Below are 15,744 nucleotides of genomic sequence, written 5' to 3'. Positions count from 1 at the left end.
CATTAGTAATAATCCATTACCTGTTGTTGTTCCTTCAACATCTAATGCTCAGGATGTTCCTGTTAATGTATAAGAATTTGTTTCTAAATCTATTAGGAAGGCTCTGTCTGTTATTCCTCCTTCCAGTAAACGTAAAAGGTCTTTTAAAACTTCTTATATTTCAGATGAATTTTTAAGTGACTGCCATCATTCTGACTTGTCTGTTACTGATGAGGATCTATCTGGTTCAGAAGACTCTGTCTCAGATATTGACACTGATAAATCTTCATATTTATTTAAAATGGAATTTATTCGTTCTTTACTTAAAGAAGTGTTAATCGCATTAGATATGGAGGAATCTAGTCCTCTTGATACTAAATCTACTAAGCGTTTAAATTCGTTTTTCAAACCTCATATAGTTATTCCAGAAGTTTTTCCGGTCCCTGATGCTATTTCTGAAGTAATTTCTAGGGAATAAAATAATCTGGGTACTTCATTTACTCCTTCTCAAAGGTTTAAGAAATTGTACCCTGTGCCATCTGATAGATTAGAGTTTTGGGACAAAATCCCTAAAGTTGATGGGGCTATCTCTACTCTTGCTAAACGTACTACTATTCCTACGGCGGATAGTACTTCCTTTAAGGATCCTTTAGATAGGAAGCTTGAATCCTTTCTAAGGAGAGCTTATTTATGTTCAGGTAATCTTCTTAGACCTGCTATTTCTTTGGCTGATGTTGCTGCTGCTTCCACTTTCTGGTTGGAGGCTTTAGCGCAACAAGTGTCAGACCATAATACTCATAGCATTGTTAAACTTCTTCAACATGCTAATAACTTTATTTGTGATGCCATCTTTGATATCATTAGAATTGATGTCAGGTATATGTCTTTAGCTATTTTAGCTAGAAGAGCTTTATGGCTTAAAACTTGGAATGCAGATATGACTTCTAAGTCAACTTTGCTTTCTCTTTCTTTCCAAGGTAATACATTATTTGGTTCTCAGTTGGATTCTATTATTTCAACTGTTACTGGGGGGAAAGGAACCTTTTTGCCTCAGGACAAAAAATCTAAAGGCAAATACAGGGCTGCTAATCGTTTTCGTTCCTTTCGTCAGAATAAGGAACAGAAGCCTGACCCTTCCCCTAAAGGAACGGTTTCCGTTTGGAAACCTTCTCCAGTCTGGAATAAATCCAAGCCTTTTAGAAAGTCAAAGCCAGCTCCCAAGTCCACATGAAGGTGCGGCCCTCATTCCTGCACAGCTGGTAGGGGGCAGGTTACGTTTTTTCAAAGATATTTGGATCAATTCGATTCACAGTCTTTGGATTCAGAACATTGTTTCACAAGGGTACAGAATAGGTTTCAAAGTAAGGCCGCCTGCGAGAAGATTTTTTCTCTCTCGCATTCCAATAAACCCAGTGAAGGCTCAGGCGTTTCTGAAATGTGTTTCAGATCTAGAGTTGGCTGGGGTAATTGTGCCAGTTCCAGTTCTGGAACGGGGTCTGGGGTTTTACTCAAATCTATTCATTGTACCAAAGAAGGAGAATTCCTTCAGACCAGTTCTGGATCTAAAAATATTGAATCGTTATGTAAGGATACCAACATTCAAAATGGTGACTATAAGGACTATTCTGCCTTTTGTTCAGCAAGGGCATTATATGTCCACAATAGATTTACAGGATGCATACCTTCATATTCCAATTCATCCAGATCACTATCAGTTTCTGAGATTCTCTTTTCTAGACAAGCATTACCAGTTTGTGGCCCTTCCGTTTGGCCTAGCAACAGCTCCAAGGATCTTTTCAAAGGTTCTCGGTGCCCTTTTCTCTGTAATCAGAGAACAGGGTATTGTGGTATTTCCTTATTTGGACAATATCTTGGTACTTGCTCAGTCTTCACATTCTGCAGAATCTCATACGAATCAACTTGTGTCGTTTCTTCAAAGACATGGTTGGAGGATCAATTTACCAAAGAGTTTGTTGATTCCTCGACAAAGGTAACCTTTTTGGGTTTTCAAATAGATTCAGTGTCCATGACCTTGTCTCTAACAGAAAAGAGACGTCTGAAATTGGTTTCAGCCTGTCGAAACCTTCAGTCTCAATCGTTCCCTTCGGTAGCTTTGTGCATGGAAATTCTAGGTCTCATGACTGCTGCATCGGACGCGATCCCCTTTGCTCATTTTCACATGAGACCTCTTCAGCTTTGTATGCTGAACCAGTGGTGCAGGGATTATACAAAGATATCACAATTAATATCCTTAAATCCCAATGTACGACACTCTCTGACGTGGTGGATAGATCACCATCGTTTAGTCCAAGGGGCTTCTTTTGTTCGTCCAACCTGGACTGTGATCTCAATAGATGCGAGTCTGTCAGGTTGGGGAGCTGTATGGGGATCTCTGACAGCGCAGGGGGTTTGGGAATCTCAGGAGGCGAGATTACCAATCAACATTTTGGAACTCCGTGCGATTTTCAGAGATCTTCAGTTCTGGCCTCTTCTGAAGAGAGAATCGTTTATTTGTTTTCAGACAGACAATGTCACAACCGTGGCATATGTCAATCATCAAGGTGGGACTCACAGTCCTCAGGCTATGAAAGAAGTATCTCGGATACTTGTATGGGCGGAATCTAGCTCCTGTCTAATCTCTGCGGTTCACATCCCAGGTGTAGACAATTGGGAAGCGGATTATCTCAGTCGCCAGACGTTACATCCGGGCGAATGGTCTCTTCACCCAGAGGTATTTCTTCAGATTGTTCAAATCTGGGGACTTCCAGAAATAGATCTGATGGCCTCTCATCTAAACAAGAAACTTCCCAGGTATCTGTCCAGGTCCAGGGATCCTCAGGCGGAAGCAGTGGACGCGTTGTCGCTTCCTTGGAATTATCATCCTGCCTATATCTTTCTGCCTCTAGTTCTTCTTCCAAAGGTGATTTACAAAATTCTAATGGAACGTTCGTTGTACTGCTGGTGGCTCCAGCATGGCCTCACAGGTTTTGGTATGCGGATCTCATTCAGATGGCCAGTTGCCAACCTTGGACACTTCCGTTAAGACCAGACCTTCTATCTCAAGGCCCTTTTTTCCATCAGGATCTCAAATCATTAAATTTGAAGGTATGGAAATTAAACGCTTGATTCTTAGTCATAGAGGTTTCTCTGACTCAGTAATTAATACTATGTTACAGGCTCGTAAATCTGTGTCTAGGAAGATTTATTATCGAGTCTGGAAATCTTACATTTCTTGGTGTTCTTCTCATAAATTCTCCTGGCATTCTTTTAGAATTCCTAGAATTTTACAGTTTCTTCAGGATGGTTTGGATAAAGGTTTGTCTGCAAGTTCCTTGAAAGGACAAATCTCTGCTCTTTCTGTTCTTTTTCACAGAAAGATTGCTAATCTTCCTGATATTCATTGTTTTGTACAGGCTTTGGTTCGTATCAAGCCTGTCATTAAGTCAATCTCTCCTCCTTGGAGTCTTAATTTGGTTCTGAGGGCTTTACAGGCTCCTCCGTTTGAACCTATGCATTCTCTGGATATTAAATTACTTTCTTGGAAAGTTTTGTTTCTTTTGGCCATCTCTTCTGCTAGAAGAGTTTCTGAGTTATCTGCTCTTTCTTGTGAATCTCCTTTTCTTATTTTTCATCAGGATAAGGCGGTGTTGCGGACTTCATTTCAATTTTTACCTTAGGTTGTGAATTCTAACAACATTAGTAGAGAAATTGTTGTCCCTTCATTGTGTCCGAATCCTAAGAATTCTCTGGAGAAATTTTTACATTCTTTGGATGTAGTAAGAGCTTTAAAATATTATGTTGAAGCTACTAAAGATTTTAGAAAGACTTCTAGTCTTTTTGTTGTCTTTTCTGGTTCCAGGAAAGGTAAGAAAGCTTCTGCCATTTCTTTGGCGTCTTGGTTAAAGTCTTTGATTCATCATGCTTTGAGGAGGTAAATCCCCGCCTCAAAGGATTACGGCTCATTCTACTAGGTCAGTTTCTACTTCCTGGGCATTTAGGAATTAAGCTTCTGTTGATCAGATTTGCAAAGCAGCAACTTGGTCTTCTTTGCATACTTTTACTAAATTCTACCATTTTGATGTTTTCTCTTCTTCTGAAGCAGTTTTTGGTAGAAAAGTACTTCAGGCAGCTGTTTCACTTTGATTCTTCTGCTTATATTTTCAGTTTTTTTGCATTATTAAGATTAAACTTTTGTTTTGGGTTGTGGATTATTTTTCAGCGGAATTGGCTGTCTTTATTTTATCCCTCCCTCTCTAGTGACTCTTGCGTGGAAGTTCCACATCTTGGGTATCTACTATCCCATACATCACTAGCTCATGGACTCTTGCTAATTACATGAAAGAAAACATAATTTATGTAAGAACTTACCTGATAAATTCATTTCTTTCATATTAGCAAGAGTCCATGAGGCCCACCCTTTTTTGTGGTGGTTATGATTTTTTTGTATAAAGCACAATTATTCCAATTCCTTATTTTGATGCTTTCGCTCCTTTCTTATCACCCCACTTCTTGGCTATTCATTAAACTGAATTGTGGGTGTGGTGAGGGGTGTATTTATAGGCATTTTGAGGTTTGGGAAACTTTGCCCCTCCTGGTAGGAATGTATATCCCATACGTCACTAGCTCATGGACTCTTGCTAATATGAAAGAAATGAATTTATCAGGTAAGTTCTTACATAAATTATGTTTTTTTTTATTCTTTGACATACAAAGTAACTTTCTGGCTCCTAATAAATTATTTATCTCATCCTACGTCTGTCAACCCCTGAATATGGAATTTTTTAATTTTACAATAACCACTACAATGGCGATTTCACTTGGATGCCATTTAATATGTCTGTACGTGTGTGATATGATGTGTGCGATTTATACTTGTTCTCTTATTTGAAAGAAAGAAATAAAAACAGTTTAAAAAAATAAATTCTCACAGGATTGGAGGTATTGTACAATTGTGTTTGTTTTGTATCTTATTGCACAGTTCCATTAGAATACACTCAATATCAGTTTAATAGCAATTTGAATATTAAGTACATTCTATAAGCAATACTCATTCAAATACAGTCATTTAATTACTATCAGATTTTCTAAATGTTGTGGATATTCAACCAATGGGGGCTTCACACCTCCCAACATTTGAATTTTCAAATCCAGGACTAGAATAAAGAGATGTTTATGGGAGGAGCCTGGACACTTAAGGGGCGGGCCAAGTGATCATGGGGCTTTTGTGGGGGTGGAGTCAGGGACAGGATTTGTGCATTTCTAGGTTAAGTTTGGTGGCATCAGGTCATTCTAATATAAAGCATTTTTTTATTAACTGCAGTAAGTTTTTAACCAACATTTTAATAGGAGTAAATGTCTGACCTTGACAGAGCCGGGTTCCCAGCAGCTGGTATCCATCAGGGCACGCACAGGAAAAGCGTCCAGGCTCGTTCACGCACTGGTATTGGCACAGATAGCTGGAGTAACTGCATTCATCAATGTCTAGAAGGAAAGCAGAGCTAAAACATAATTTATGCTTACCTGATAAATTCCTTTCTTCTGTTGTGTGATCAGTCCACGGGTCATCATTACTTCTGGGATATAACTCCTCCCCAACAGGAAATGCAAGAGGATTCACCCAGCAGAGCTGATATAGCTCCTCCCCTCTACGTCAGTCCCAGTCATTCGACCAAGAATCAACGAGAAAGGAGTAACCAAGGGTGAAGTGGTGACTGGAGTATAATTTAAAAGATATTTACCTGCCTTAAAAACAGGGCGGGCCGTGGACTGATCACACAACAGAAGAAAGGAATTTATCAGGTAAGCATAAATTATGTTTTCTTCTGTTATGTGTGATCAGTCCACGGGTCATCATTACTTCTGGGATACCAATACCAAAGCAAAAGTACACGGATGACGGGAGGGATAGGCAGGCTCATTATACAGAAGGAACCACTGCCTGAAGAACCTTTCTCCCAAAAATAGCCTCCGAAGAAGCAAAAGTGTCAAATTTGTAAAATTTGGAAAAAGTATGAAGCGAAGACCAAGTTGCAGCCTTGCAAATCTGTTCAACAGAGGCCTCATTCTTAAAGGCCCAAGTGGAAGCCACAGCTCTAGTGGAGTGAGCTGTAATTCTTTCAGGAGGCTGCTGTCCAGCAGTCTCATAGGCTAAACGTATTATGCTACGAAGCCAAAACGAGAGAGAGGTAGTAGAAGCTTTTTGACCTCTCCTCTGTCCAGAATAAACGACAAACAGGGAAGAAGTTTGGCGAAAATCTTTAGTTGCCTGTAAGTAGAACTTGAGGGCACGAACTACATCCAGATTGTGTAGAAGACGTTCCTTCTTTGAAGAAGGATTTGGACACAAGGATGGAACGACAATCTCTTGATTGATATTCCTGTTAGTAACTACCTTAGGTAAGAACCCAGGTTTAGTACGCAGAACTACCTTATCTGAGTGAAAAATCAGATAAGGAGAATCACAATGTAATGCTGATAACTCAGAGACTCTTCGAGCCGAGGAAATAGCCATTAAAAACAGAACTTTCCAAGATAACAATTTTATATCAATGGAATGAAGGGGTTCAAATGGAACACCTTGTAAAACGTTAAGAACTAAGTTTAAACTCCATGGCGGAGCAACGGCTTTAAACACAGGCTTGATCCTAGCTAAAGCCTGACAAAAGGCCTGGACGTCTGGATTTTCTGACAGACGCCTGTGTAACAAGATGGACAGAGCTGAAATCTGTCCCTTTAAAGAACTAGCCGATAAACCCTTTTCTAAACCTTCTTGTAGAAAAGACAATATCCTAGGAATCCTAACCTTACTCCAGGAGTAACGTTTGGATTCGCACCAGTATAGGTATTTGCGCCATATTTTATGGTAAATCTTTCTGGTAACAGGCTTCCTAGCCTGGATCAGGGTATCAATAACCGACTCAGAAAAACCACGCTTTGATAAAATCAAGCGTTCAATTTCCAAGCAGTCAGTTTCAGAGAAGTTAGATTTTGATGTTTGAATGGACCCTGTATCAGAAGGTCCTGTCTTAGAGGTAGAGACCAAGGTGGACAGGATGACATGTCCACTAGATCTGCATACCAAGTCCTGCGTGGCCATGCAGGCGCTATTAGAATCACTGATGCTCTCTCCTGTTTGATTTTCGCAATCAATCGAGGAAGCAGCGGGAAGGGTGGAAACACATAAGCCATCCTGAAGTTCCAAGGTGCTGTCAAAGCATCTATCAGAACCGCTCCCGGATCCCTGGATCTGGACCCGTAGTGAGGAAGTTTGGCGTTCTGGCGAGACGCCATGAGATCTATCTCTGGTTTGCCCCAACGTCGAAGTATTTGGGCAAAGATCTCCGGATGAAGTTCCCACTCTCCCGGATGAAAAGTCTGGCGACTCAAGAAATCCGCCTCCCAGTTCTCCACTCCCGGGATGTGGATTGCTGACAGATGGCAAGAGTGAGACTCTGCCCAGCGAATTATCTTTGATACTTCCATCATTGCTAGGGAGCTTCTTGTCCCTCCCTGATGGTTGATGTAAGCTACAGTCGTGATATTGTCCGACTGAAACCTGATGAACCCCTGAGTTGTTAATTGGGGCCAAGCCAGAAGGGCATTGAGAACTGCCCTCAATTCCAGAATGTTTATTGGAAGGAGACTCTCCTCCTGATTCCATAATCCCTGAGTCTTCAGAGAATTCCAGACAGCGCCCCAACCTAGCAGGCTGGCGTCTGTTGTTACGATTGTCCAGTCTGGCCTGCTGAATGGCATCCCCCTGGACAGGTGTGGCCGATAAAGCCACCATAGAAGAGAATTTCTGGTCTCTTGATTCAGATTCAGGGTAGGGGACAAATCTGAGTAATCCCCATTCCACTGACTTAGCATGCACAATTGCAGCGGTCTGAGGTGTAGGCGTGCAAAAGGTACTATGTCCATTGCCGCTACCATTAAGCCGATCACCTCCATGCATTGAGCTACTGACGGGTGTTGAATGGAATGAAGGACACGGCATGCATCTTGAAGCTTTGTTAACCTGTCTTCTATCAGGTAAATCTTCATTTCTACAGAATCTATAAGAGTCCCCAAGAATGGAACTCTTGTGAGAGGAAAAAGAGAACTCTTCTTTTCGTTCACTTTCCATCCATGCGACCTTAGAAATGCCAGAACTAACTCTGTATGAGACTTGGCAGTTTGAAAGCTTGAAGCTTGTATTAGAATGTCGTCTAGGTACGGAGCTACCGAAATCCCTCGCGGTCTTAGTACCGCTAGAAGGGCACCCAGAACCTTTGTGAAGATTCTTGGGGCCGTAGCCAATCCGAATGGAAGAGCTACAAACTGGTAGTGCCTGTCTAGGAAGGCAAACCGTAGATACCGTTGATGATCTTTGTGAATCGGTATGTGAAGGTAAGCATCTTTTAAATCCACTGTGGTCATGTACTGACCCCTTTGGATCATAGGTAAGATTGTCCGAATAGTTTCCATTTTGAACGATGGAACTCTTAGGAATTTGTTTAGAATCTTTAAATCTAAGATTGGCCTGAAAGTTCCCTCTTTTTTGGGAACCACAAACAGGTTTGAGTAGAACCCTTGTCCTTGTTCCGACCGTGGAACTGGATGGATCACTCCCATTAATAACAGATCTTGTACACAGCGTAGAAACGCTTCTTTCTTTATCTGGTTTGTTGACAACCTTGACAGATGAAATCTCCCTTTTGGTGGAGATAATTTGAAGTCTAGAAGGTATCCCTGAGATATGATCTCCAGCGCCCAGGGATCCTGAACATCTCTTGCCCAGGCCTGGGCGAAGAGAGAAAGTCTGCCCCCCACTAGATCCGGTCCCGGATCGGGGGCTCTCGATTCATGCTGTCTTTGGGGCAGCAGCAGGTTTCCTAGCCTGTTTGCCCTTATTCCAGGACTGGTTAGGTTTCCAGCCTTGCCTGTAACGAGCAACAGCTCCTTCCTGTTTTGGTGCAGTGGAGGTTGACGCTGCTCCTGTTTTGAAATTCCGAAAGGGACGAAAATTAGACTGTCTAGCCTTAGCTTTGGCTTTGTCTTGAGGTAGGGCGTGACCCTTACCTCCTGTAATGTCAGCGATAATTTCTTTCAAACCGGGCCCAAATAAAGACTGCCCCTTGAAAGGTATATTAAGTAATTTGGACTTAGAAGTAACATCAGCTGACCAGGATTTTAGCCACAGTGCTCTACGTGCCTGTATGGCGAATCCAGAGTTCTTAGCCGTAAGTTTGGTTAAATGTACTACGGCCTCCGAAATGAATGAATTAGCTAGTTTAAGGACTCTAAGCCTGTCCATAATATCGTCTAGCGTAGATGAACTAAGGTTCTCTTCCAGAGACTCAATCCAAAATGCTGCCGCAGCCGTAATCGGCGCGATACATGCAAGGGGTTGCAATATAAAACCTTGTTGAACAAACATTTTCTTAAGGTAACCCTCTAGTTTTTTATCCATTGGATCTGAAAAAGCACAGCTATCCTCCACCGGGATAGTGGTACGCTTAGCTAAAGTAGAAACTGCTCCCTCCACCTTAGGGACCGTTTGCCATAAGTCCCGAGTGGTGGCGTCTATTGGAAACATCTTTCTAAATATTGGAGGGGGTGAGAACGGCACACCGGGTCTATCCCACTCCTTAGTAACAATTTCAGTTAATCTCTTAGGTATAGGAAAAACGTCAGTACTCGCCGGTACCGCAAAGTATTTATCCAACCTACACAGTTTCTCTGGTATTGCAACGGTGTTACAATCATTGAGAGCCGCTAAGACCTCCCCTAGTAATACACGGAGGTTCTCCAATTTAAATTTAAAATTTGAAATATCTGAATCCAATCTGTTTGGATCAGAACCGTCACCCACAGAATGAAGCTCTCCGTCCTCATGCTCTGCAAGCTGTGACGCAGTATCAGACATGGCCCTAGTATTGTCAGCGCACTCTGTTCTCACCCCAGAGTGATCACGCTTGCCTCTTAGTTCTGGTAATTTAGACAAAACTTCAGTCATAACAGTAGCCATATCATGTAATGTTATCTGTAATGGCCGCCCAGATGTATTAGGCGCCATAATATCACGCACCTCCCGGGCGGGAGATGCAGGTACTGCCGCGTGAGGCGAGTTAGTCGGCATAACTCTCCCCTCGCAGTTTGGTGAAATTTGTTCACATTGTACAGATTGACTTTTATTTAAAGTAGCATCAATACAGTTAGTACATAAATTTCTATTGGGCTCCACCTTGGCATTGGAACAAATGACACAGATATCTTCCTCTGAGTCAGACATGTTTAACACACTAGCAATAACTTGCAACCTGGTTATAATCTTTTTTAGCAAAAACGTACTGTGCCTCAAAGAGGTACTTAAACGATTAAGTGACAGTTGAGATAATGAACTGAAAAACAGTTATAGCATCGACTTTAAAATAACCCAACTTTTAGCAAAGGTTTGTTCCCATTAGTAAATAACAATAACTAAATTTGACATAAAAAATTATAGAGTAACGTATTTATTCACAGTCAATATAAAATTCTCACAGCTCTGCTGAGAGAATGTACCTCCCTTCAAAGAAGTTTGAAGACCCCTGAGATCTGTCAGTGAACCGGATCATGCAAGAAATATAATAGTAGCTGACTGGAAATTTTTGATGCGTAGCAAAAGAGCGCCAAAAACGGCCCCTCCCTCTCACACACAGCAGTGAGGAGAAACGAAACTGTCACAATTTAAAGCAGATAACTGCCAAGTGGAAAATAATGCCCAAACATATATTCACTCAGTACCTCAGCAATGTAAACGATTCTACATTCCAGCAAAAACGTTTAACATGATAATATTTATTAAAAGGATTAGTGACCTTTAACAGAGTAGTTCCGGTGAAATACCATTCCCAGAATACTGAAGTGTATACATACATGTCATTATAACGGTATAGCAGGATTTTCTCATCAATTCCATTCAGAAAATAAAAACTGCTACATACCTCAATGCAGATTCATCTGCCCGCTGTCCCCTGATCTGAAGCCTTTACCTCCCTCAGATGGCCGAGAACAGCAATATGATCTTAACTACTCCGGTTAAAATCATAGTAAAAAACTCTGGTAGATTCTTCTTCAAACTCTGCCAGAGAAGTAATAACACGCTCCGGTGCTATTGTAAAATAACAAACTTTTGATTGAAGTCATAAAAACTAAGTATAATCACCATAGTCCTCTCACACATCCTATCTAGTCGTTGGGTGCAAGAGAATGACTGGGACTGACGTAGAGGGGAGGAGCTATATCAGCTCTGCTGGGTGAATCCTCTTGCATTTCCTGTTGGGGAGGAGTTATATCCCAGAAGTAATGATGACCCGTGGACTGATCACACATAACAGAAGAAATAAATACTTTATATCACTGGTCTTAAACTGGTAGACAATAAGTCATAGGTTGTGGGTAGATCAAAATTGGAGAGGACTGACATTTAAATGAGTGTGGGAACATTTAATTGGGGAAACATTTCATGGGGGGGCATTTGATTGGGAGCACATTTCATTGGGGGAACATTTCATTGGGAGCACATTTCTATGGGGGAACATTTAATTGGGGAAATTTTCATTGGGAGCACAGTTTATTGGGGCAACATTTCATTGGGAGCACATTTCAATGGGGGGGACATTTCATTGGGAGCACATTTCATTGGGGGAACTTTTCATTGGGAGCACATTTCTATGGGGAAACATTTCATTAGAAGAACATTTCATTGGGGGAACATTACATTGGGAGCACATTTTGTTGGGGGAACATTACATTGGGAGCACATTTTGTTGGGGGAACATTACATTAGGAGCACATTTAATTGGGGGAACATTACATTGGGAGCACATTTAATTGGGGGAAACATTACATTGGGAGCACATTTCATTGGGGGAACATTATATTGGGAGCACATTTCAATGGGGGGAACATTACATTGGGAGCACATTTCAATGGGGGGAACATTACATTGGGAGCACATTTCATTGGGGGAACAATTCATTGGGGGAACATTACATTGGGAGCACATTTCATTGGGGGGAACATTACATTGGGAGCACATTTCATTGGGGGAACATTACATTGGGAGCACATTTCATTGGGGGAACATTTCATTGGGGGAACATTACATTGGGAGCACATTTCATTGAGAGCACATTTCATTGGGGGAACATTTCTATGGGCGCACATTTCATTGGGGGAACAATACAATGGGAGCACATTTCATTGGGGGAACATTTCTATGGGGGAACATTTCATTGGGAGCACATTTCATTGGGGGAACATTTCTATGGGGGAACATTTCTATGGGGGAACATTTCATTGGGGGAACATTACATTGGGAGCACATTTCATTGGGGGAACATTTCTATGGGGGAACATTACATTGGGAGCACATTTCATTGGGGGAACATTACATTGGGAGCACATTACATTGGGGGAACATTACATTGGGAGCACATTTCATTGGGGACACATTTCATTGGGGGAACATTATATTGGGAGCACATTACATTGGGAGCACATTACATTGGGTGAATATTACATTGGGAGCACATTTCATTGGGAGCACATTTTATTAGGAGAACATTACATTGAGAGCACATTACATTGGGGGAACATTACATTGGGAGCACATTTCATTGGGGGATCAATTCATTAGGAGCACATTTCATTGGGGGAACATTTCTATGGGGGAGCATTACATTGGGAGCACATTTAATAGGGGGAAAATTTCATTGGGGGAACATTACATTGGGGGAACATTTCATTTGGTGAACAATACATTGGGAGCACATTTCATTGGGGAAACAATACATTGGGAGCACATTTCTATGGGGAAACATTTCATTAGAAGAACAATTCATTGGGGGAACATTACATTGGGAGCACATTTCATTGGGGGAACATTACATTGGGAGCACATTTCATTGGGTGAACATTTCTATGGGGGAACATTACATTGGGAGCACATTTAATAGGGGGAACATTACATTGGGGGAACATTTCATTGGGGGAACTTTTCATTGGGAGCACATTTCATTGGGGGAACTTTTCATTGGGAGCACATTTCATTGGGGGAACATTACATTGGGAGCACATTTTGTTGGGGGAACATTACATTGGGAGCACATTTCATTGGGGGAACTTTTCATTGGGAGCACATGTCATTGGGGGAACATTACATTGGGAGCACATTTCATTGGGGGAACATTACCTTGGGAGCACATTTCATTGGGGGGAACATTACATTGGGAGCACATTTCATTGGGAGCACATTTCAATGGGGGGAACATTACATTGGGAGCACATTTCAATGGGGGAAACATTACATTGGGAGCACATTTCATTGGGGGAACAATTCCTTGGGGGAACATTACATTGGGAGCACATTTCATTGGGGGGAACATTACATTGGGAGCACATTTCATTGGGGGAACATTACATTGGCATTTCATTGGGGGAACATTTCATTGGGGGAACATTACATTGGGAGCACATTTCACTGAGAGCACATTTCATTGGGGGAACATTTCTATGGGGGAACATTACATTGGGAGCACATTTCTTTGGGGGAACATTACATTGGAAGCACATTTCATTGGGGGAACATTTCATTGGGCGCACATTTCATTGGGGGAACAATACAATGGGAGCACATTTCATTGGGGGAACATTTCTATGGGGGAACATTTCATTGGGAGCACATTTCATTGGGGGAACATTTCATTGGGAACACATTTCATTGGGGGAACAATACAATGGGAGCACATTTCATTGGGGGAACATTTCTATGGGGGAACATTTCATTGGGAGCACATTTCATTGGGGGAACATTTCTATGGGGGAACATTTCATTGGGAGCACATTTCATTGGGGGAACATTTCTATGGGGGAACATTACATTGGGGGAACAATACATTAGGAGCACATTTCATTGGGGGAACATTACATTGGGGGAACATTACATTGGGAGCACATTTCTATGGGGGGACATTTCATTGGGGGAACATTACATTGGGAGCACATTTCATTGGGGGAACATTTCTATGGGGGAACATTACATTGGGAGCACATTACATTGGGGGAACATTACATTGGGAGCACATTTCATTGGGGGCACATTTCATTGGGGGAACATTACATTGGGAGCACATTACATTGGGAGCACATTACATTGGGTGAATATTACATTGGGAGCACATTACATTGGGAGCACATTTCATTGGGGGAACATTACATTGGGAGCACATTTCATTGGGGGAACATTACATTGGGAGTACATTTCATTGGGGGAACATTACATTAGGAGCACATTTCATTGGGAGCACATTTTATTAGGAGAACATTACATTGGGAGCACATTACATTGGGGGAACATTACATTGGGAGCACATTTCATTGGGGGATCAATTCATTAGGAGCACATTTCATTGGGGGAACATTACATTGGGAGCACATTTCATTGGGTGAACATTTCTATGGGGGAACATTACATTGGGAGCACATTTAATAGGGGAAACATTTCATTGGGGGAACATTACATTGGGGGAATATTTCATTTGGTGAACAATACATTGGGAGCACATTTCATTGGGGAAACAATACATTGGGAGCACATTTCATTGGGGGAACATTTCTATGGGGGAACATTACATTGGGAGCACATTTCATTGGGAGCACATTTCATTGGGGGAACATTTCATTGGGGGAACAATTCTATGGAGAAACATTACATTGGGAGAACATTTCATTGGGGGAACATTTCTATGGGGGAACAATAAATTGGGGGAACATTTCATTGGGGAAACAATACATTGGGGGAACATTTCTATGGGGGAACAATACATTGGAAGCACATTACATTGGGGGAACATTTCATTGGGGGAACATTACATTGGGAGCACATTTCATTGGGGGAACATTACATTGGGAGCACATTTCATTGGTGGAACATTTCATTGGGGGAACATTTCATTAGGAGCACATTTCATTGGGGGAACATTTCATTGGGGGAACATTATATTGGGGGAGCATTAAATTGGGGGAACATTACATTGGGAGCACATTTCATTGGGGGAACATTACATTGGGAGCACATTTCATTGGTGGAACATTTCATTGGGGGAACATTTCATTAGGAGCACATTTCATTGGGGGAACATTACATTGGGAGCACATTTCATTGGGGGAACATTATATTAGGAGCACATTACATTGGGGGAGCATTACATTGGGGGAACATTATATTGGGGGAACATTACATTAGGAGCACATTACATTGGGGGAACATTACATTGGGGGAAAATTACATTGGGAGCACATTATATTGGGGGAAAATTACATTGGGGAGCACATTTCATTGGGGGAACATTACATTGGGGGAACATTACATAGGGGGAATATTACATTGGGGGAACATTACATTGGGGGAACATTACATTAGGAGCACATTACATTGGGGGAACATTACATTGGGGGAACATTACATTGGGAGCACATTATATTGGGGGAACATTACATTGGGGAACATTACATTGGGGGAACATTACATTGGGGGAACATTACATTGGGGGAACATTACATTGGGAGCACATTACATTGGGGGAACATTTCATTGGGGGAACATTACATTAAGAGCACATTACATTGGGAGCACATTACATTGGGGGAACATTATATTGGGAGCACATTATATTGGGAGCACATTACATTGGGAGCACATTACATTGGGAGCACATTACATTGGGGGAACATTACATT

At 41.6% G+C, this 15,744-nt stretch overlaps 1 protein-coding gene across 1 annotated transcript in view; it reads right to left on the bottom strand.

The window, feature by feature from the left end:
* Positions 1 to 15,744, bottom strand: part of EFEMP2 (EGF containing fibulin extracellular matrix protein 2) — an 85,020-nt gene that overhangs the window by 19,582 nt on the left and 49,694 nt on the right. Inside the window, exon 8 of the mRNA XM_053720041.1 lies at positions 5,341 to 5,460. Coding sequence (XP_053576016.1) covers positions 5,341 to 5,460 — 120 coding nt within the window. The remainder of the gene's footprint in view (positions 1 to 5,340; positions 5,461 to 15,744) is intronic.

The sequence above is a fragment of the Bombina bombina genome, chromosome 7 (genome assembly GCF_027579735.1).
Source record: "Bombina bombina isolate aBomBom1 chromosome 7, aBomBom1.pri, whole genome shotgun sequence".
In the NCBI taxonomy this organism is placed as follows: domain Eukaryota; kingdom Metazoa; phylum Chordata; class Amphibia; order Anura; family Bombinatoridae; genus Bombina; species Bombina bombina.
Note: the sequence above shows the minus strand (reverse complement) of the source record. Positions and strands in the feature narration are given on the sequence as shown.